This window comes from Trachypithecus francoisi, unplaced genomic scaffold (genome assembly GCF_009764315.1).
Source record: "Trachypithecus francoisi isolate TF-2019V2 unplaced genomic scaffold, Tfra_2.0 Lachesis_group11, whole genome shotgun sequence".
In the NCBI taxonomy this organism is placed as follows: Eukaryota; Metazoa; Chordata; class Mammalia; order Primates; family Cercopithecidae; genus Trachypithecus; species Trachypithecus francoisi.
Window position 1 is genome coordinate 115,063,863 of NW_022681456.1, and position 22,823 is coordinate 115,086,685.

The window sequence follows — 22,823 nt, forward strand, 5'->3', positions numbered from 1 at the left end:
GAGGGGGGAGAAGGGAGGGATTGCATTGGGGAGTTATACATGATATAAATAATGAATTGATGGGTGCTGACGAGTTGATGGGTGCAGCACACCAATATGGTATAAGTATACATATGTAACAAACCTGCACATTATACACATGTACCCTAGAACTTAAAGTATAATAAAAAAAAAAAGCTCACCCTTTATTATAGAGACTTAAGTACACATTCCATGCAAGACCAAAAAAAATCTAAATTTGTGTGATTTATGTGCTACATATTTATATGTAGAAACCAAACAATGTATCTGGGTGCTAAATCTATTAAGTGAAAATTTGCAGGGGGACAGGATATGCATACAGTCTCAAGTTATGACCCCACATATGATTATAAAAATAAAAGGATCCCTTTTAAATGGACAGATTTGGTTGACACTACCTTACTAAATTGATCAAATTTAATATCACCAATAACAGGGCAAACTGATATCCTATGCCTGTTGATGTTTTATAATGTGAAGGACACACCACCAAAAATGGTTAATCTGAATCTAAGAACGAGAAAATCCTAGATAAAGCAAATCCAGATTAAGGGTCATTCTGTAAAACAACTTGTCTATACTCTTCAAAAAATGTCAAGGTTAGACAAAAGCAAAAGTAAGTGAAAGAACTCTCTGATTTAAGTGAAAGCCAAACAGAAATGAAAACAGAAGGCAATGTTTGGTCTTGGATTCCTGGATCAAAAATAAAGCAGTTATACAGAATATTACTGAGGAAAGCAGAATATTACTGAGGAAATTGGAAAAATTGGAATAAAGACTATGTATATGAAATACTCTTATATTAATACTAAATGTCTTGGGTGTAATAATGGTACTGTGGTTATTTGGAGAATGCCTTGTTCATAAGAAAAACATGCTGAAGTATTAAAGAGTGACGTGTCATGATATCTGCCACTTACTCTCAGATGTTTCAGAGAAAAAGAAAATAGAGAGAGAAGGAAAGCAAATATGCAAAATGTTAACAACGGGTGTGTCTAAGCAAAGGGTATAGAGAGGTTCTTTGTACTATTTTTCAACTTTACCCTCGGTTTGAAACTTTTGAAAACAAAATACTGGGAAAAATAAAACCAAACAAAATCATTCTTTAAATTCTTTATTTCATGTCCGTTTCAGCAGTATTGAAATATAGGTCTCTCATACACACAATTATTTTATAGATTCAGAAGTGAAGTGCTGCATGAATGTTACAAATCATAACATGATCCAAATTGATAAGAAAGTACTTTAAAAATCAGACAAAAGACTTAAGAATTATTATGCTAAATTTCTAATCCAAATGTAAAAACAAGAATAGAGGATATTGGCAATGCTAGTACTCAAAACGGGTTTACCCCAGTTCGTAATTCCTCTGTTCCTCTCCTACCTAAAACCTAAGAAAGTATTCATTATAAATTGGAAGTAGAGAATTCTTAAAAAACCAACTGGATAATGAGTTGGATGATTCTCTTTACAGGTACAATTTATTTTTCAGCAACCTGTAAGCCATGGAAAGAGTAACTCCATATCCAATAAAAAAACTCAAACCTCTATTTGGCTGGGGAAGGGGTGTCAAATATGAAATGGTGTGGTAGATCCGTGCTCCGACAAAGAGTCTGAAGTGCAGGATGGCTGTAGAGAGGTCGGGACCACTCAAGGAATACAGGAGGCCAATTCCAAGAAATGGAACAATATTTTCAAGGTCATTCAGGTGGGCTCTGTGGAAAAAGATAACTGTTAAAGACACTAATTACAAAATAGTAGATATGTATCCTTTCTTCTCTCTCTTCTAAAAACTAAATCTGAGTACTAATGGATCCTTAAATTTCAAAGTAAGATTTATTTTTCTCTCTCAAATTATCTTGTTTCCTTACCCACTTGACTTTTATTCAGAATCTCTCATTATTTTTGTTTCTTTTTACTTTTAGTGTATCTTTAAATATCACAGAAGGCATTTTGTAGTTCCTAGAATATCAAAACAACATCATTCTAATAGAACTCATTTCATTTTTGTAAATACAAGATACTTTTTTCCTATGAGGTTTATAATAATTAGCAATTCAAGATTCTTTTTATAAAAATTCTTTTTCCCAAAGGAAGAAAACCTTTTTGGTGTTGATTTTTCTTAAGGTTTCTCCTTAGATTCTGCTACTCTACCAATGATTATTGAGAGAATCCTTGCCAATCCAAACCACTAGGTTGCTAATAATTAATTTACCAATTTAATATCAAGAATCTCACGCTCTTATGTCTAAATAACAGAACACATAACTAGCCTTTCAAATATAGTAAAATTTTGGCTAACTTATCTTCCAAATGCCAAATAAATTTGTTAAGAATGATGGTGCAAAACTACAACGGACACACAAAAAGTGGGACAGGTGAAAGAGAGAAAGAGAGAGAGAATTTCCTAAATGTTTTCTTTAAAACAGAACTGGAAGAAAACAAAAAGCATGTTTTAGCCACAGTTTTGCTCCAAGCCATGGCATCTTGGGTTTCTCTGGCTAAGACCGAATACAAAACACTTCTACTATTGACTTGACATTTTTATTATTATTGGTGTTGTTGCTGTTGTTTTTAGAAATGAGGTCTTGCTCTGTTGCTCAAGCTGAAGTGTGGTGGTACAGTCACAGCTCACTGCAGCCTCAAACTCCTGAGTCTCAGCCTCATGCGTAGCTGGGACTGCAGGCCTCACCACCATGCCTGGCTTAATTTTTAAATTTTCTTTTTAGAGATGGGATCTTGCTATGTTGCCCAGTCTGGTCTTGAACACCTGGCCTCAAGCAGTCCTCTAGCCTCAGTCTCCCAAAACACTGGGTTTCCAGGTGCAAGCCACCATGCCCTGCAACATTTTTGAAAATACTTAATTTTAAAATGTCATGTCCCTTAAGTCTACAGAATTAGAAATTGCTTTAGAATCTAGGATAGAAATGGAGAGTTTGATAGAGTTTGTCAGCTACTGATACGTATTTCAGAATGAAAACTATTTCTGCTTTATGTTACTCTCTTCTATAGCATAAACATATAATTATTACATATTGCCTGCTCAATGATCATCACTCTCCTCCTCTCCTTTCCTTTCTCCTGTTTTCCCTAGATTATCTCTAAGCTTGCCTCACAAAGACGATGACTACATAGAGACATGAAGAAGACAGCAGCAGCCCAGATAAGTAATGATTTGAAAAGGCTTCAATACAGAATAAAAGCAAAGAGAGGAAGGTGTGAGTGTTCCTGCACCCTGTCTTTCATGGAGCAATGCAAGTACTACTGAGAATGAGATGGGCAAGAAAAGACAGGAATACCATTTTCTATTAAAGAAGGGCCCACTTTGTCAATGACACCAAGAGTATTTGTTTTTGTCCTCTGATTTCTCCTGCAGCATCACAGAGACATCTTCACCTCCAATCTTAGGCACGTTAGTGTTCTCCTTCACAACATGCCAAAAGGACAGAAATTTTAAGGTTGAGGAAGAAACTATAAAAAGGAGACTCTCTGGAAAACAATGTCTACTTCTACGCCTGTGTTAAGCAATTGACAAATGGAATGGAATGTTAAGGCAGAGAAGAAAGTCAAGGACAGTAAGAGGACCATGAGGGTAGAGGGAAGGAAGGTCAGGGGCAAGGGTTCCTTTACCTTTCTAGCTCCTGTGTGTTTTTCTAACATCTTTATCTTTATCTTATTCTCCCCTTTGAGCTCTCTTTCTCTTTCGTCAAAATGTTCTCAAAGATAACACTCCTCATTATGCTAGTAAGACCTGTTTTCCACAGTCCCTCATACTTATGCCAATTTATGCTGTATTTTGTACTTCTTTTGAGACTCTGTTCCAGGCATACGGTTCCTAGCTTTCCCTGTGAGCACGTGCTGCAGTGCACTATCACCCTTCGGTCCCAACCCTCCCCTCTGCTCCAATGACAGACTTCTTCCTGGAGCGGCAGCTTCCTTCATGTTAGCTTCATGCCCATTTATGGACAGCTGCCAAAATCTATCACCAGGTGAACATCGGTCTTCCTATGAGACCACTTTCTACCTGGGTCTATTACCCTTCTCCCCCATGATTACATTTTCCCATTTTTCTTTTTCCTTTGGACAGACATTCCCTGGCACACATTTGCTCTGTGACGGACCTTCCCACCATCTCCATGCTCTTGGGCCACAGCCACGCCTCCTAGTCTCAGATCAGAATTACTTGGATCCCAGCATCTGCCTGACCTGGACAGACGTTGTTACATGCATCTGGGGATTGTCAGGCTGTGAACAACTACAAAGAGTTGCACAGCAGGCTTTTCCTGACACCCTCATCTCAGCCAAAGCTCTTCACCCTCAGCACACAGCCATGTGTTCACATTCTCACAAAGGAATTTTCCCAAATTGACGAGACTTCTTCTCTCCTCTTCCTCCTTTCAAATCCTAATACTCTTCAAGATCTTCCTTTATGAAATATTCCTTGGAACTAATGGAACATGGCTTCATATGATTCTCCCATTTCTACATGCATGTGGGTCTTACTGGGGGCGGGGGAAGGGGAGGACATTATAAACCCCTGAGGGTCAGGAACTCAGTCTTAAAGCTGTTTGATAGCATCCCAGTAGAAGAAATGACAGTGAAACATACACAATCATCTCTCCTTATATGTGTGTTCATACACTGGGGCCACAAGGGACATCATCCAGTTCAACCCCTAGCCTACGTTCCAGTCTCCTGACAGAGTCCCCAGCAAGTGCCACTTAGACTCCATGGAACACTCTCAGTGAAGGGGTATTCTCTACCTTTAAAGGGAATATATTCTAAATGTCTCTCCTGTCCCTAAATACCAACCTCAAGCATTTATTTTGTCTTTCAGATGACTCCCTGTATTTCACCAGCTGGTCTGTCTGCCTTTCAACTTTCTTTTTATCTTTTTGTGTTGAATGTATATGGTCTTGAATGCTTCCTAGACAACGTAAGAGAGTATTAAATAAATAAATATGTCAAGTGTTTTCTAACCATCACGGTTTCTGCCTGTCCAGAACTTTAAGTCACATATCTTGGTATTTCAACACATATTACTTTAAGTTTTTAATTAATTGTTCCATATGTGTATGTATTAAATTTCTCTATTGTTGCACACGGTAAAGCATACTTTTCACTGCATTTATAGCCCCATTCTGTCCCTGCCCAATATGCTAATCGTAACAGCTTTACAATTACTGAAGTAATAAAGAGGTGGAAAAAAAAAAAAGGTCTAGCTTAAAAATCGAAAAGGAAGATTCTGGAAACACTCTCTCTGAAAAATATCTCCAAAAGTGTGTTATTAGGCACTTTTTCGATGAAACAGGTAGTATCTCAAAAAGCATTTTGCAACTGGAAACTCCACTCTGTTGGAGACACTCTTCTCTTACTATGCTGAAAAGCCAGTGTCTCATCATGAGGGGGCGCTGTGCACACAGTCGCTGCACCTCCTCCAGGACGCGGAACCTTTTCAGAACTAGGGTCAATTGTTCTTCCTAACATTTATTTGCAACCTGACTAGCAGATCAATTTAGATAACGTCGTTCTCCTCTAAAAGTACAATCCCATGGGCAGGGAGTAAGGGTGGAAGGTCGGAAAGAATAGTAGGGAGGAGTCTAAAATCCCCAAATAAAATAACTTTTGTTATGCTTTCACACAGGAGACTTACCTGGATTTTCATTTCAATCTTACTAGTGCTACTGAGAGTCTAATTGCTTCTGATCACTTTCTAGTTCTGGGCAATTTTATAAATACAGGGCCATGACTAGCATCATGCAGGTGGCTGCCTGCTCTAAAAGGGGAAGTGCATAAAGGACCAGACAATACTAAACGGTTTCATGTCTCCTCACTGGTTTTGAAAACTTCAAGCTTCACTCACTTTTTTTAATTTTATTTTTTTCATCTAACACATAATTTTTCCTTTGATATTGTTCTGCTATTGTTTGAAATGGCCACAGTGATTCCTTGTCCTGAAACTATTTTATATCCGTATTCTTGACACAACCCATTTTCAAGACTCACTGATTTACTCAGCAGGGCTGCCGAATTAACAAGTATATAACTGAGACAGAAGGTGAAATTTCGTGCTAAGTATCTGCACAGACTTTTTCTTAGAAGAGAAACATTCTTGCTTGATGAATAGCTTGGGGGTAGAATTGTTTTGCATGAGCAAGAAGGTACTTTTAATTTTAGTGCTGAAAGGCTGAAGAGTCTGTGGGGCTAGAGGAGAGCCTCAAACATGGTGTAACACTGGGCGTTGCTTGAGTGAAGGAGGTACAGCTACGGGGCATATTCCCGAAGAGAGGATGCTGAAGGTCATTGTCAGACAGAGAAATAACATACAACTTGAAATGTTTGTGTTGCCACAGCGTAAATGCCTCTGCACTTCCACTTACTCAAGTCTATTTTTAGCCACATCTTTTTTTCAGTTAATTGGTGTACGGAACTGACTACAGGGCTGGATTAACATCCAGCATAACCAACTGCAGAATATGGAAACATGCACAGAAGTGGGAATCCAGATCCAGAGGTAACCTGGACATGATATGCCATAGGGGAATCTGCAGAAAACTTGGGAGGGGCTTCCGATTTTCACAGAGAATCACAAAAGGGATAATGCAACCTAGGTGTCCATCAGTATGAATTGGACAAAGACAATGTGGTAGCATACACCATGGAATACTACAAAGCTGTAAAAAAAAAAAAAAAAAATGAATGAAATTGGGTCAGGCACGATGGCTCACACCTGTAATCCCAGCACTTTGGGAGGCCAAGGTGGGTGGATCACCTGAGGTCAGGAGTTCAAGATCAGCCTGGCCAGCATGGTGAAACCCAGCCTCTACTAAAACTACAAAAAATTAGCTGCGCATGGTGGCACAAGCCTGTAGTCCCAGCTACTCAGGGAGGCTGAGGCAGGAGAATGGTTTAAACCCAGGAGAAGAAGGTTGCAGTGAACCGAGATCATGCCATTGTACTCCAGCCTAGGTGACAGAATGAGACTCCATCTCAAAAAAAAAAAAGATAATGAAATCATGTCCTTTGCAGCAACATGGATGCAGCTGTAGGCAATTACCCTAAATAAATTAACACAGGAAAAGAAAAACAAATACCACAAGTTCTCACTTATAAGTGGGAGCTAAACATCAGGTACATAAACACAAAGATAGCAACAATAGATATTGGGGACTATTAGAGGGGGCAGAGAAGGGGAGACAAAGGTTGAAAAACTAACAGGTACTATGTTCACTACCTGGGTGATAGGAACAATCATACCCCAATAGTATCTTGGCTTATTGCTTTTCATTGTTCATTGAATTCCCAGTACATTAAAACATAATATCTAAAAAGAGATGGCAGTGGGGAGAGGGACACAGAGAAAGAGGTTCCTACTCCTCCAGAGTGTCAACATTCTTATTTTGAATCTTACACAAAAATACCTAATTCTTCAACCTTTTACATGAGTTGACAGTCTCACCTATGGAGAAGATGATAAAACTGTAAGAATCTACTGTTCCCATTTTACCTCCTCCCTGCCATTACTTTTGATACATCCCTATATAAAGCAATGTCATCAACCCCAGGAAAGTGCAGATAAAAGTACAGTATTACAAAATTGGCAATACATACAATTGCAATGATACTTGGAGACTTTCAGATGTCCAGTTTTCTGTAATTGTCATGTGGAGTAGGTAAGAGGCCTCACTTTTTTTGTTCAGTCTCCAAGACCCTGAGGCATCTTCACTGAGCTCCTTGCCAAAATTGTTTCATAAAGTAAGTAATTTCAAGAGACACTGGTTTACCTGCGTACACGTTCTACTCTGTCATCTGTTCGAAGATACTTCTTGGCATTTTCTCCTTTGCCAAATGTTACACAGTCTTCTGGATTGGCAAAAACCTATTCCAAATACCAAGGAAAAAAAAAAAAAACTTATTTCAAATATTGGCCGGGAGTAATAGCTCACACCTGTAATTCCAGCACTTTGTGAGGCTGAGGCAGGATTGCTTGAGCCCAAGAATTCAAGACCAGCCTGGGCAACATAGGGAGCCCCTGTGTCTACAAAAATTTGTTTTAAATAGCTGGCCATGGTGGTGGGCCACATGCCTGCGGTCCTAGCTACTCACAAGGTTGTGGTGGGAGGATCACTTGAACCTGAGAGGTTGAGGCCGCAGTGAGCTGTGATTGCACCACTACAAGCTAGTCTGGGTGACAGAGCAAGACTCTGTCTCAAAAAAAAGAAAACAAACAAACCAGCAAATAACATGGGGATATTCTACCTAGTAAGTTATTTGCATTTTAGTGGAAGAAATACAGACATCCAGGTTGGCCCATTTGGAGCAATAAATCAAACACAAGAGGAGAAGAAGGCATCTATAGTTAAAACTGAATTTTTATTAACAATGCAAAGTTGTAAAAAGAGAAGCATAAAAAAGAACTCGAACAAAAACCAGTGAATAAAACAGTGAAAAGGAAGCAAATATGGGGAAAGGCATAATTCTAAGTCATCATTGACCATTACTATGGTTCACTGGTATCTTTTTCACAGTGATGTTGACATACCTTCCCTCAAGTGTACTAACATTTCCAAGTGATTGGCTCATCTGAAAGTAATATGTTTACCTGCCAAAGGTTTTAGAGAACCGGCAAGAAGCATGAAAGAGTAAGGGATGGGAAAGGTGTCTTGTACTTTGTCAGAACATGTGTACCTCTTTTCTTTTTCTAAAGCAGATAAAACTTTGGGTTGAAGAATACGGTATAATAAAATTTGAGAAGCTGAATTGAATTCCTGGGAATAAGAAGTACACATTCATGTATTTCTTCCTGCAATTATTATGCTCTTTGAAATAGCTTCCCCATCCCTTGAAACTTGAAATCTGCATTTAAAAAATATTTACGCATGAGCCACTATTTAATAATTTATGGCAGATAAAAACACAAACTGCAAAATTAATCTCATATGCTTTCTATTTTTTCTTAATAGGATGTGAACATTATATTAGAGATAAAGATGTTGAGAACTGATGTATAGGGCTGGGATACTGCTCATCAGTTTTCCTCAACATCTTTATCTGGAATAAGTATTCCAGATAAGTTTCTTCAGGTCAGGCCTGTCTGTCTTGTTCATCATGGTGCTCCCCTAAATAACTGCCTGGAACACACTAGATGTACAACAAATATATGTTGAATAAAGAAATAAATGTATTACAATGGAAAGAGCATGAGATTGGATTTAATGCAATTTCAGTTTGAATCTCAGTTTCACTCTTTATTTGTATGTAACCTTGGGTAAGCTACTGCTCAGGATTGAATGTTTGTGGCCCCCTAGATTTGTATGTTAAAGCCTAATGTTCAACGCGATAGCATCTGGGATACGAGGCCTTTGGGAGGTAATTGGGTCAAGACAGTGGAGTCCGCATGAATGGAATTAAAGTCTTTACAAGAAGAGGAAGGAGAGAGTTTGCTTCCTTCTCTCTCTCTCTCTCTCTCTGTCTCTCTGTCTCTCTCTCTCTCTCTCTGTCTCTGCTTTGCTGGTGTGAGGATACAATGAGAAGATGGCCATCTGCAAGTCAGGAACTGGGCCCTCACTGAACACCAGATCTGCTGGCATCTTGATTTTGGACTCACCAGACTCCAGAACTGTGAGACAAATGTTTGTTGCTAAAGCCACCCAGTCTATGACATTTCATAAGAGCAGCCCAAACGGACTCAGACAGCTACTTAACCTCTAAGTTCCCCTTCTATATAATGGAAAGACGAATCCTCGTTTCACCTGACAATGCTAACAATTGTATAAAATGACTCCATGACCAAGTACACATAAAAAGCATTGCGGCTCCTAGCACTCTACAAATGTGAATTTCCTTCGTCTTTTCTTATGAGACAGGGTACATTTCCTTGATGACATTCTGTTCCTAGGAGTCAGTGGGGACCTGGAAGCAGACAGCCTCTTTGTTGCCTGATGCTGCAACACATCAGCGAGTGACAGACTTAACCATGTGGGTATGTGCCCTCCAATAAAATGCAAACATCCTTCCATTATACCGCAAAGTAGCAGGCCAGGCCCATGCCTGTAATCCTAGCACTTTGGGAGGCCGAGGTGGGCGGATCACCTGAGATCAGGAGTTTCAGACCCACCTGGTCAACATGGCGAAACCTCATCTCTACTAAAAATACAAAAATTAACTGGCCTGGTGGTGCGTGCCTATAATCTCAGCTACTCGGGAGGCTGAGGCATGAGAATTACTTGAACCTGAGAGGCAGAGGTTGCAGTAAGCAGAGATCCTGCCACTGCACTCCAGCCTGGGCAACAGAGTGAGATTCTGTCTCAAAAAAAAAAAGATAGTAACAAGGAAACACCTTAGGGAAGACTGTGACCTCTGAATAAAATCAAGGCTCTAGAGGACAAAACTCAGGACAGGTCCTAAGAGAGAAACAGATGGTCTCCAGGAAGAAGTTGCTGAATGGGCACAGGGACTACACCAGTGAAAATATTTTAACTTTGCAAAGGGAGCCTTGCTCTACGCGCTTCAAGCAGGCATAAACCCTGCTTGAATACAGAATATACGCTTCAGAATCTGTCTACCACCTTCCCCACATCTGCACTTAAAAAAAAAAAAAGTCATTCTTATAATGCTGGGTAGAAATAGTATCCACTTAAAAAGTCAGAAGTACACAAAATTCAAAAGGTTCATATCATATGAGGCTCACTTTGAAAGTAAGAACTTTAATTCTCAGTCTTTTTCTTCCTTCTTTTTCATTTTTCTTTTTTTAACCAAAATCATACCCTTGACCTGTGCTAGCGCTGAACATACCAGTTAACTGTCTGGAAAATGATTGCTTTCTAAACCCGCATTGGCAAAATTAATTCCAAAACGTGAAAACTTTGATATTCCAGAATATCTCATCTGCTTAGCATAATGACAAAAGGTAAAAGTCATTATGAAAAAACCATTTACTAGTTTCTAGGAGAAAGCAACTGTTCCATAAATACATCAGATCCATCTGTGCCAAACGATTGCATACTTCACTTACAGCATAAAACAGTGTGACATTGGGCTTTACCAAAAATAAAAAAAGGAAATTAAGAAAACTGCTCTCCAGAATTCCAACTCCTAAAAGTAAGAAAATATTACCTCCAAATTTCTTACCTTTCTTGTCATTCTATAGAATGCAGTTGCAGCACTCATAAGCATCATTTTTGAAAGAATAATTGTTGCATAGGAGGCAAAAGCCATGAATACTTCATCGTCCATTATCTGGGTGAGGTCAACCATTTTTTCAATTTTGGTCTGGACTCTTAAAAAGACTTAAATAAAATGGGAAAAAGCAGACATAAATACCCAAAGTAACTGGAAGATCATTTGATGTTCTTATATTGCAGCATTAACTATACTGTTCTTAAAAATATCTTGGACTATTTGCAGAAGAAATGATCGTTTAGTTTCTAAAATATCAAAGTAAATAGGGGCTGAATGCAGTGGCTTATACCTGTAATCCCAGCACTTTGGGAGGCCGAGGCAGGTGGATCACTTGAGGTCGGGAGTTTGAGACCAGCCTGGCCAACATGGTGAAACTCTATCTCTACTAAAAATACAAAAATTAGCCAGACGCAGTGGCGTGTGCCTGTAATCCCAGCTACTTGGGAGACTGAGGCAGGAGAATTGCTTAAATTCAGGAGGCGGAGGTTGCACTGAACCAAAATAGGGCCACTGCACTCCAGCCTGGGTGACAGAGAGAGACTCTGTCTCAAAAAAAAAAAAAAAAAGTAAACAATGTTATATTTTATCCAGTTCTATATTATTAAGTTCGAAGACATCAAACAAGTACTACTTGAAAAAAAGGGTGCAGTATAAGCAAAAATAAATAGCAAAAATGCCCTAAACATAGACTAACATCACATACTTGCATTGAGATTAACTGTAAGTAGGTTGAAAGCAAAAGACCAGAGGTCATAGACTGATCTCTTTGGAAATGTCAAACTATGTATCTAGTAGCAGCACTGAACTTAGGAAAGCCTCAGTTCTTATTTATCCTGCTTTGGAGATCCAACTTACAACTTGTTGTCATTTTAGTAGTATTCAAAACTGTAGACTTCAGGACTTGAATTCCAGTCCCACCATTTAGCTATTAACCTTGCTTGAGGGATTCAGTCTCTGAGACGAAATTTCTTCATTCTCAAAAATCAAAATAGTAGGCCTGGGGCTGTGGCTCATGCCTGTAATCCCAACACTTTGGGAGGCTGAGGTGGGTGGATCATGAGGTCAGGAGATCAAGACCATCCTAACATGGTGAAACCCCATCTCCACTAATAATACAAAAAATTAGCCAGGCGTGGTGGCGGGTGCCTGTAGACCCAGCTACTCGGGAGGCTGAGGCAGGAGAATGGCATGAACCCAGGAGGTGGAGCTTGCAGTGAGCCGAGATCACGCCACTGCACTCCAGCCTGGGAGACAGAGCAAGACTCCGTCTCAAAAATAAATAAATAAATAAATAAATAATCAATCGAAATGGTAATAGTTTCTAACTTAATGGGTTGTTGTTTAATGTAATTGAGATAAAATATGGACTGGCCCAAGAAAAACCCTCAATAAAGTTTATGATATCCTCATCATGATCATCATCATGATCACCGTCATCATCAATTCCAAGACAAGTGAAGAAGGAGACGAAGGATAATGGAAACATCAAAAAAAACAGGCTTGCAAATGCAAGGTAAGGAATTACCATTTATGGTACTTTCATCAGTGTAAAAGGGAAGGAGAATTAGCTTTTCGTGATCCTCGAGTCATTTTGCATTCCAAAGTTACATTCAATTAAAAGCTGTTGAGTAGAGGAATGTAGCTATCTGTGTCTGGAGTTGGAAATATAATTGGGAATGTGCTGAAGAGGAAAGCCAAGACACATTGGTGATACTGAAGTCCAAACAGGTAGCAATTTAGGGTAAACTTTAAAATCTAAATTTCCAGTCCTCTGACCTTATTCTTTGTAACCTCCCCTTGTTTGTTCTTTCATCAGCCCTGCTATCTACTTCTCTCTTTTCCATAGAAACACACATCTTTTCTCAGACCCAAGCTTAGATGCTATTTATCCTGCTTAGCATATAGTACTATCTCTTCTAGATGATGTCCATTCCTGCCTTTAAAGTTCAACCCTTGCATGTGTCCTTATTAGCCTGACATCTATCAGATGCAATTTTTCTATCCATCTTAGCAGTAACCTATATACATTTATACGTATCATTATTGGTCATATAGCCATCTTTGTATTGCTGGTGAATGTGATTAAAAACCATATACATATATTTAGCTTTATTAGAGTTTGCTATGTGTTCAACTATACTATGCACGTTATGTACACTTTCATCACCCTTGTTAATCTATTACAATTGTCATAACTGTACCCATTTCAAAAGAAGAAAAAGGAAATTCGAGTTGTTAAGCTGCCAAGCTGGGACACAAACACCCCATACACTTACTACACTATACTCTCTCTTTCAAGAGACTTGATTAATTCTGCTCTCGACTCTTTAATTCTGCTTAATTCTAATTCAATTGACATTAAGTGAATGCCTACTCTGTGCCTGGCACAAGTAGGCACCCCTTATATCTGTCATCTTCTTTCTTTTTCCAGTTATGTGGTCAGGTAGGTATTATCATTCCCATTTTGCAAATAAAGAAATCAAAGCTACCTAAGTAACCCCATTTTTGTTTTCTTTTCTTTTCTTGAGATGGAGTCTCACTCTGTCGCCCAGGCTGGAGTGCAGTGGTGCAATCTTGGCTGACTGCAACCTCTGCCTTCTGGGTTCAAGCCATTCTCCTGCCTCAGCCTCCCAAGTAGCTGGGATTACAGGAGCCCACCACCACACCTGGCTAACTTTTGTATTTTCAGTAGAGACGGGTTTCACTATATTTGTCAGGCTGGTCTTGAACTCCTGACCTCAGGTGATCTGCCCGCCTCAGCCTCCCAAAGTGCTGGGATTACAGGCATGAGCCACCATGCCCGGCCCCCCTATTTTTGTTTTCTTAGACTAAAAATGTACAGCTTGGATTTAGGCAAACAGAAACTACATGTGCAAGGTTTTTGAAAAATCCCCTAGATAGCAAATTAATCAACCTCCACAAGTCTCTAGTCTTGAAAGCACAGTATGTTAGACGAGCTCTCAGTGCAAGATAATATTTTCAGTAACATTTAATGTGTCTGCTTTTGTTCTAGTACTGAAGGGGTGAAAGTCATGAATAAACTGCACTGTCTTTCAGAGTGTAGGTAAAGTCATTAGCTTAATAAAGGATCCCTAAGTCCCAGGCCTCTGTACAGAGATCTGAAGAAATACACCAAGCATGTGAAGTTTTTTAAAATTAAGGTAAGTTTATCAAATAGAAACTTGCTACTTAACAACAATTTTAAAACTAAAACATTCTCTGTAGGCCTCTACAAATGTTCCCAGAATGAAATTTATTTATTGATGCAACAAAAGTCCAGAGAACTTTTTTTCCCCCCTCAGTGAAATTGGTATTGAAAGAGTAGAGAAAAAAATGGCAGCCTCCCAGGACTGTTGGTAGGAAAGTACATAAAGAAGTCAGTGGCTGGGAAAAACTGCAATGGGAGGCCTTTTCTTTAAAAATGGACAACACACAGCGCACTTTACACAGAGTTTCTCAATCATGAAGAATGTGGCTTAACTCCTAAAGTCTGTGGTTTTGGGAGACAGGCCAGCACCAAGCTTCTGACACACCCCTGTTGAGTCAATGAACCATCTCTCCAGGGTAACATCTTCTACTTCACAGGTACCCGAGAGCCAGGTAATGAGCAGTAAAGGTAAGAATGTTAAGCAATAGTAGTTGTTTATGGCATGAATTAAGGTAATGCTGGTGTAGACTTTTTTTTCCCCCAAAGCTGATTTATCAATAAATTGCCATGAGTTTGCTGCACAAAACTGGAGCCGTTATCATGGTTGGTTCTGCGGTCAAAACAAAATTACTGAAAGCCTTTTACCAGGACAGGTTGTCAGAAGAGAGAAGAGTGGTGCAGTATAATAATAACAGGATGAAATGTCAAGTGGTTTGAGGATTCAAGGAATGAAGGAGAAATAATCTAAGAAAAGTAAGCAGGGAAAAACACTAATTTGGTTATGAATTATAGAAAATATTTACAATGATGAATCATGTTTGCACAGTGGTTTGTTTGCTCATTGTATTCTCCATTCATTGGCCAGCATGGTAATAAATATCTCGACCTCTCTTACCAGAGATCAGAGCTCTGTCCCCTAATGTGGAGGTGACTTCCTCATAAGAGGACATGGGGTAGAGTGTCAAGTATTCAAAACTCTGGAACTAGATTGGCATTCGGGTGGATCTCGACCCTGCCACTTAATAACTGTGACTTAACTTCTCTGGGACCTCTTCACCTTACCTGTAAAAGGAGGTGAATAAGAACTCCTATTTCACCGGATTCTTGTGAGTCTTAACTGAGTAAAGTTAAAAAAGTGGGGGCTGGGCATGGTGGCTCATGCCTGTAATCCCAGCACTTTGGGAGGCCAAGGCGGGCAGATCACGAGGTCAGGAGATCGAGATCATCCTGGCTAACACGGTGAGACCCCATCTCTACTAAAAATACAAAAAATTAGCCGGGCTTGGTGGCAGGCGCTTGTAGTCCCAGCTACTTGGGAGGCTGAGGCAGGAGAATGGCGTGAACCTGGGAGGCGGAGCTTACAGTGAGCCAAGATCGTGCCACTGCACTCCAGCCTGGGCAACAGAGCAAGACTCTGTCTCAAAAAACAAATAAAAATAGTAATAATAATAATAATAATAGTAAATTAAATAGAGATACAGATGCATGGGGAATATATATATATATAATGTATAGTTTATGGGACATATCTGGCATTTGGAATGTTTAAACCTTTTTTGGTTTTTTTTTTTTTGAGACTGCCTCACGAAAAAAAAAAAGCGTTGGGACTCGTTAAATGCTGCGTGTTTGGTAAATAAAAATGCTCGAATTTGGCGCTGTTCTAGGCACTGAGGATTTTAGATTTTCAGAAAGCTTTTGCATATTTTATCTCGCTTGACCTGAAAAACCCCAAGGTAGAGCAAATAACATCTTTTTCTACTTTTAGTATATAAGGAAATCGAGGCCCAGAAAGGTAGTGAGTAATATGACCCAAATTCACAGTGGAGAGACCAAGACTGCTACTTAAATTTTCTCAAGTGTTTAACTCTGGGCTACCCACCATCAAGGCTAAGAATTCTCAACAGCTCTGGTCTTCTGGAGGCCTTTCCTTGTCAAATCTCATTCCTGTTTTGTACCCCTCCCCCAAAACCGCGGTACTCTCTGAGAAGAATCTTCACTTCTCAGCTGAGGACCTCCCTTTCCCTTTATAGGCTTTTGGCCAAAAGGAGCAAAGTTCTCTTTTTAGGATGAGGTGGTCAGCCTTTCTACATCAATATTGTGAAACACATGAATAATCTGGGCACACATCCCCAGGGCCATGACTCTGCAATTTTGTACCTTCTGAAACTAACAAACACTACACATGAGACAAAGAAAACAGATAATTCGGTGGCCATGTTGCTGGTTACTTGAATCTGCAACTCTAAATTAATTCTAGAATTTCCTGAAGGCATTGTGGTGGCTGCAGACTCAGCCCACTATGCAGTCTCATGCAAAGTGGGGTTGAGAGCCCAGGGGCTGGGGGTGAAATGCTGGTGCCTCTCGGGGGAGTGGTGAGGTATAAGGCCTTTCTCAGGAAACTGTGCTGACCTCCTTTTCCAATCTCAGGGATTAATACACACCACTCTAAAACAAACCCACAGAAAATGTTTACTTGTCTGCCACAGGGAGTAATATCCAAATTTGGCCTGATTTGCCTTTTTTTTTTTTTTTTAAATTACCAAAGAGAATCAGCACACACAGCCCTCTTATTTTGGAAACAGAAGAAGACAAGAAAGTCCAGTACTATCCTAAGGCCAAGGAGAGCATATGCAAAAGGTAGGTGTAGGATGGGATTCACAGCAGGCTGAGACCCCAAGAAAACTGGGCTTTAATGATTGCTCGCTGAGAGACCAGGGTGTCCTACAGCAAGGCTTGCTGGGCACCCACTCAGCACTCACTGGGAAAGAAATCAGGGAGAGGAAATAGGGGAATATAAACGTGGAGCGCAGACTGCCACATTTCAAGAGAAGCAGAGAGACTAGAAGACTTACATGCACTCCTCTCTCCTCTGTCCCAGGCCAGCTAGAGCAATATATGAGACCTTAATTCCCGAAAAAAGAGCTTCCTTCTCCTTTTCTCCTTCCACATGGCTTCCTCCTCCAGACTGGGGAAGTGGGGCACAGGTGAGAACCCTCCCAACGGGTTCACCCTTAGCTCTCCTGTCACTGGCTATAATATCACACAAAAATATTATCATCTAACCCACATCCTCCTGTTTCCATAGCTAACATTATTATTAGTAGTAGTATTTAGTATTACTTTAAAACTTGCTGATGTTTCTCCTATCAAAGTGAGCACAGGAGAGTAAATCCTGCCTTACAATAGGCATAGAGGTCATTATGCCCATGAAAACTGGGACACCGCAGGCTTTTGCACTCTTGGGGAGAACAGCAGTCGCTTAAACTACAGGCATTTCCTCCATTACTAAAACTTGCACGTGCCTTTTCCTCCTTCCCCAGAGTTCAAGGGACCCTTTCAAAGAGGATGCTACTTTGGCTTGAAAAGGAAAAGTTTGGAAATCATCACTCAAGCATGAAAAGACTTATTCTCTCGTTTCAGTCTTGGAGTTTGAGAAATGAGAAAACTTACACGGGGACACAAACACAATTCCCTTTCAAAAGCGATCGATCGATTGAAAAGCTAACGTTTAGCGGCTAAGTGGAGCCAAGGACTTTCGGGCTGGCAGAGATCCCCCCAAGTCTTCCATCTGCCACCCACCCTGGCCCTCCCTGCCCGCCACCCTCTGCATGCCGTCCCCTTCTCCCCTCCCAGTACGCACGGTGAGGCCGAGGAGGAGGAAGCAGGAAGCCTGTCCCGCCGCCGGGTCGCGCGCACTGCAGGGACTGTCGCCGCGCGGGCCGGACGCAGGCGCCGCCCCTCTCCAGTTAATCTCCTATTAATTAGTCCTCCCGCGTTTAAAGCCCGACCCCAACCTCGCCAAACCACTCCTCTAAATCACCTGATTTCCCCGCCCAGAGTAACCAGAGTCTGCTGATTCCCTTTGAGCCCTTCTATTTGGCGCCCTTAGAAGCTCTGGTTCCTGAAATGCAAATTCCCCTAATCAGTGGGAAGGGGGACATTAGCCATTGTCCAGGAACTCTGAATCCTTGAACATTTCAGGATTGGGAGAGGGGAAGGAAGGGGAAGGCGGTAAACTTTTAGTTATCTGAAAACGATGAAAAAGATCACGCGGAGTTTTGAAAGTTTTTTTCAAAAAAGTTAAAAGCTCCACGGTAAAACTAATTGGCAGGCATTGAGAAAATTAACTTCCCTTAGACTTCACTTCCCCTGCATTGGTGGCAAGGCCTCCTTAAAAGGCTGACAATGACAGAATGTAACCTTCAGTAAAGATCACTTGCTGTGTTCCAAATTCATGACACCAGACAACTTGCTTTGTCACGATGTCCCCTCCCGTTCGGGGTCCAGAATGAAATTGGAGGCAGTTGTACTGGATCAGTTCATTACACAATCAGCTTAGTGTGTTTTTTTACAGGGAGGTTTAGAGGAATGTTTTGGGAAGCCATAGATATTTAGTCTACTATCAATATCTAGATTAGGGATACTTCCAAGCTTCCTAGTCCCCATAGTCCGCACAATATTTATGGATCTATCTTCCATGAGTTTATACGAGAAATGTTTCAGGATTTCTGTTTTCAATCTATTTTATTTCTCTTCTAGTGCTATTTCTCAGACACTCACCACCTGTTGCAATGTCTACTTCCTTTTCTTGCTCTTAATTTACTCCTTTAGGCTTTAAGGGATATCTCTAGGACTAACTTTCTAGGATTTGATGGACAAGTTCATGTTCTACTAAAGAAAGAAATAACTACCAGTTTGCTCTAGGAACAGAAATTAATCCAAGGCAGGTCTGAGAATGATTTCTATATAAGCATAACAGTGGGAGTTTTGGAAAATCTAGCATCAGAAGGCATCTGTTCTTCATTTTTATGTCTGTATCTTTTCAAAACTCTACTTACTCACCTATCTTTGTAAAGTATACTAGAATCTGTCTGTAACACTAACTGGAATAGGTTAGAATTTGAGATGAAATAAATCTATTCTGAATTCTCTCCAAAGGAGTTTGGTAATATAAGTATTTAAGACGCTCTTCATTTATTATAAGGTGATACAGGCCAAATCTTATTAATAACATTGCAGAAAAAGGAAGAGGAGAGCTATTATTTAGATAATTTGGTCTACAGAATGCTAGTTGAATGGTTCTAACATTTTTTTAAAAAAGAAAGTAGCACTTGACTCATCTAATGCTCTAAATATATAATGTGTCCAAACTATTAATTAATCAATGAATACTGTGTTCCTACGATCACTAAATCACATATGTGTGTGTGTATCAAGCAATATTATATATATATTATAGATATATATATATATATATGACACTGTACTGGGTAGAATATCAGCACTTGATTTAATTGAATAAACATTTATTAAATGAATGCAATGTACTTTGTTTGAGGCTAAAATCTAAAACTAAGATAAATAACATCAAAGAGTTGTCCACCAGGATTTTACAATCTAGTAAACACAAAGGCCAGAAAGGTAAAAAGTTGCCATTAAGCTTGTGGAAGAAAAGTTTCCATTTAGAAATAAGAATGGCAATTGGGGTGTGAACTAGGGCGATAACAGGTAGAAGTTGTAAAAGAATTGACAGTTTTTATTCATCTTTGTTATAGGCTCTTAGATGACTGAGGAAGAGAAGGAGTTGTTACTCAGCTTAGTTTAGTCTGGGTAAAAGAATGGATTCAGCTTTTCAACCCTTCTTCTCACCATCATTTAAATTCTAGAACACCATCTTTTAGAGAAACTCAGTCCAAGCCTCAGAACAAGTAATTCCCTAGGAAATATTAAAACAGTTTAAAAGGTCATTGATTTGGGGTGAGGAGAGCAAAGGTCATTCATCTGAAAAAGGAGTCTTTGTCTGTTTTTAAAACAGACAAAGGAAAAATGTCAGAAAGAATTGCCATCACCCTCTGTTAAGGCTTACTGTAAATAGGAAGAAAACAGGTGCCTATCACTCCTCTCAACTATATTGGGCCTTTGTTTTTCCCTAAAGCCACAGAACAGATGCCCTGCCACAATCTGAAACTTACAGTGCAGACCCTACTGGGGGATTTCAGTAAACGTACATAAGAATATGTTTTAAGGTCAAGAGAGCAAAAAGTGAAATAAAAATAAGCAACATTCTAAACCTTAAGGGTTATTTTAGAATGATAATACACTTTAAACATGTATACCAGATTGTTTATTTCTCCCAATAACCCTATAAGGGAGTTCTTATTTTTCCTAATTTTTAGATAGACACTCTGAGATACACAGCAGCTTGAAAGCTGTGCTAACTTCTGAAATAAACTCTTAACCTAATATCGGCAAGTGGCAAAGGTAGCCACGATGAAAGGAACAGAACTAAAAAATGATAAAAATTATTGAAGCTAATCAAGAGAGTATAGTAAGGGTATAACGATAGACAAGTGGGTCAAAAGAATAGAATAGAATCCAGAAATAGAACTATATTTAATTGGCCAATTGATTTTCAACAAGGTGCCAAGACAATTCAATGAAGAAAGGAAAGCTTTCAACAAAAAGGACTGGAACCACTGAATAACCACATGGGGAAAAAATGAACTTTGACCCTTAACTGACACCATACACAAAAATTAAATCATAGACCTCAAGGCTAATACTATAAAGCCTCTGGAAGAAAACCTCGATTATCTTCACAACCTTGGAGTAGGTAAAGATGTTTTAGACAGGACACAAAAAATTATCTATAAAACAAAAAAATCGATAAGTTGAACTTCATCAAAAGACATCATTAAGAAAATAAATAGGCAAGCCAGAGACTGAGAGAAAATAGTCCCAATACCACGTATCTGACAAAAAAACTGGTATGCAAAAGAACACCTATGACAATAATTGAGACAAAAGTAGAAAATTAAAAACAGAAAATATTCAAAATATTTGAACACTCACAAAAGAAGATATACGAATGACTAAGAAGCACATGAAAAGGTATTTAATGTCATTAGTCTTCACAAATAGGCAAATCAAAACCACAATGATTTGCTTCTTCCCCAAAATTCGAAAGGCAAGAATTAAAGACAGACAAAATCAAATATTGGCAAAGCTGTGGAGCAAATGAAACTCTCATACATGGCCAGTGAGAGTATAAAACGGAATCAAATAGTAAAACTATCTCATAGTTTCTTATGAAATAAACATAGAACTGTTTTGTAAACCAACAATTCTGCTCCTAAATACAATATTCACCCAAGAGAAATGAAAGCATATGGCCACCAAAAAGATTGTTCAAGAATGATTTTAATAGTTTTATTCATACTTACCAAAACTGGAAAAACCGTAATGTTCATCAGCAGAAGAGTGTAAAGACAAGTTGCGGTATATTCATACAAGGAAACGTTAACTACATCACATAAAAAAGTAATAAACTACTGCTATACACAAAAATATCTAACTAAATTTCAACATTACACCAAGCAAAAGAAAGTAGACACAAAAGAGTATGATTTCATTTACATTAAATTAAAAAAAAACAAAACTAATGTATAATAATCAAAATGATAATAGTGGTTGTTTCTAATGGAATGGGGGCAGTGATTAGCTGGAAAGGAGCATAGCTTAGTTTGCTTAGGCTGCTATAACAAAATACCTTAGACTGGGTAATTTATAAACAACAGAAAATTTATTTCTCCCAGTTCAACAGGCTGGGAAGTCCAAGATCAAGGCACCAGCAGATTTGGTGTGTGCCAGGGCTGCTCTTTGCTTGTGAGATTGCTCCTTCCTGCTGCTTCCTCACATGATGGAAGGGGCAAGGCAGCTCCCTTCAATCTCTTTTATAAAGGTAGTAATCCCATTCATGACAGCTCCACCTTCATGACTTAATCAGTCCCCAAAAAGCCTCACTTCCTAAGACCATCACAATGGGGATTAAGTTTCAACCTCAATTTTGGAGGGACACAAACATTCAGACCATAGCGGAGCATAAAAGAAATTTCTGGAGTGATGGAAATGTTCAGGGTATTGGTTACATGGGAGTATACACTGGTCAAAACTCATTGACCTATACATTTACAATTTGTGCAATTCACTATATACAAATTATATCTCAATAACAAATTCGTTTTTTAAGATGCAAGAGTTTCCCACTTCACCTAGAAAGATACACACAGGTTGAAAGTGAAAGAGTAGAAAAAGATATTCCATGAAACTGGAAACCAAAAAAGAGCGAGAGTAACTATACTTAGATAAAATAGACTACAAATTAAAAACAAACAGAAACAAAGAGGTCACTGTATAATGATAAAGGGGACAATTCAGCAAGAGAAAACAATTATAAATATCTATGCACCCAATACTGGCATTCCTATGTATATAAAACAAACATTAATAGATGTAAATGGAGAGATAGACTGCAATACAATAATAGTAGGGATTTCAACACCTGACTGTCATTAATGGACAGATTATCTAGACAGAAAATCGACAAAGAAACCTCAAAGTTAAACTATACTCTAGACTAAATAGTTCTGACATTTACAGAACATTTCACCCAACTGCTGCAGAATACACAGTC

General features: G+C 39.2%; 1 protein-coding gene across 2 annotated transcripts; it reads right to left on the bottom strand.

Annotated features, from left to right (window-relative positions):
- Positions 1–1,119: 1,119 nt before the first annotated feature.
- Positions 1,120–18,130, bottom strand: MGST1 (microsomal glutathione S-transferase 1). 2 transcript variants are annotated; one of them, XM_033222753.1, is made up of 5 exons: positions 17,991–18,119; positions 12,728–12,883; positions 11,152–11,309; positions 7,806–7,900; positions 1,120–1,736 (listed from the first exon to the last, which is right to left on the bottom strand). In XM_033222753.1, the coding sequence occupies exons 3-5, from the start codon at positions 11,275–11,277 to the stop codon at positions 1,490–1,492; spliced, it is 468 nt and encodes a 155-aa protein (XP_033078644.1). In that variant the 5' UTR covers positions 11,278–11,309; positions 12,728–12,883; positions 17,991–18,119; the 3' UTR covers positions 1,120–1,489. The 2 variants fall into 2 exon arrangements, with proteins under 2 accessions (XP_033078644.1, XP_033078643.1); XM_033222752.1 differs by lacking the exon at positions 12,728–12,883 and having other exon boundaries at positions 11,152–11,310; positions 17,991–18,130.
- Positions 18,131–22,823: the final 4,693 nt, after the last annotated feature.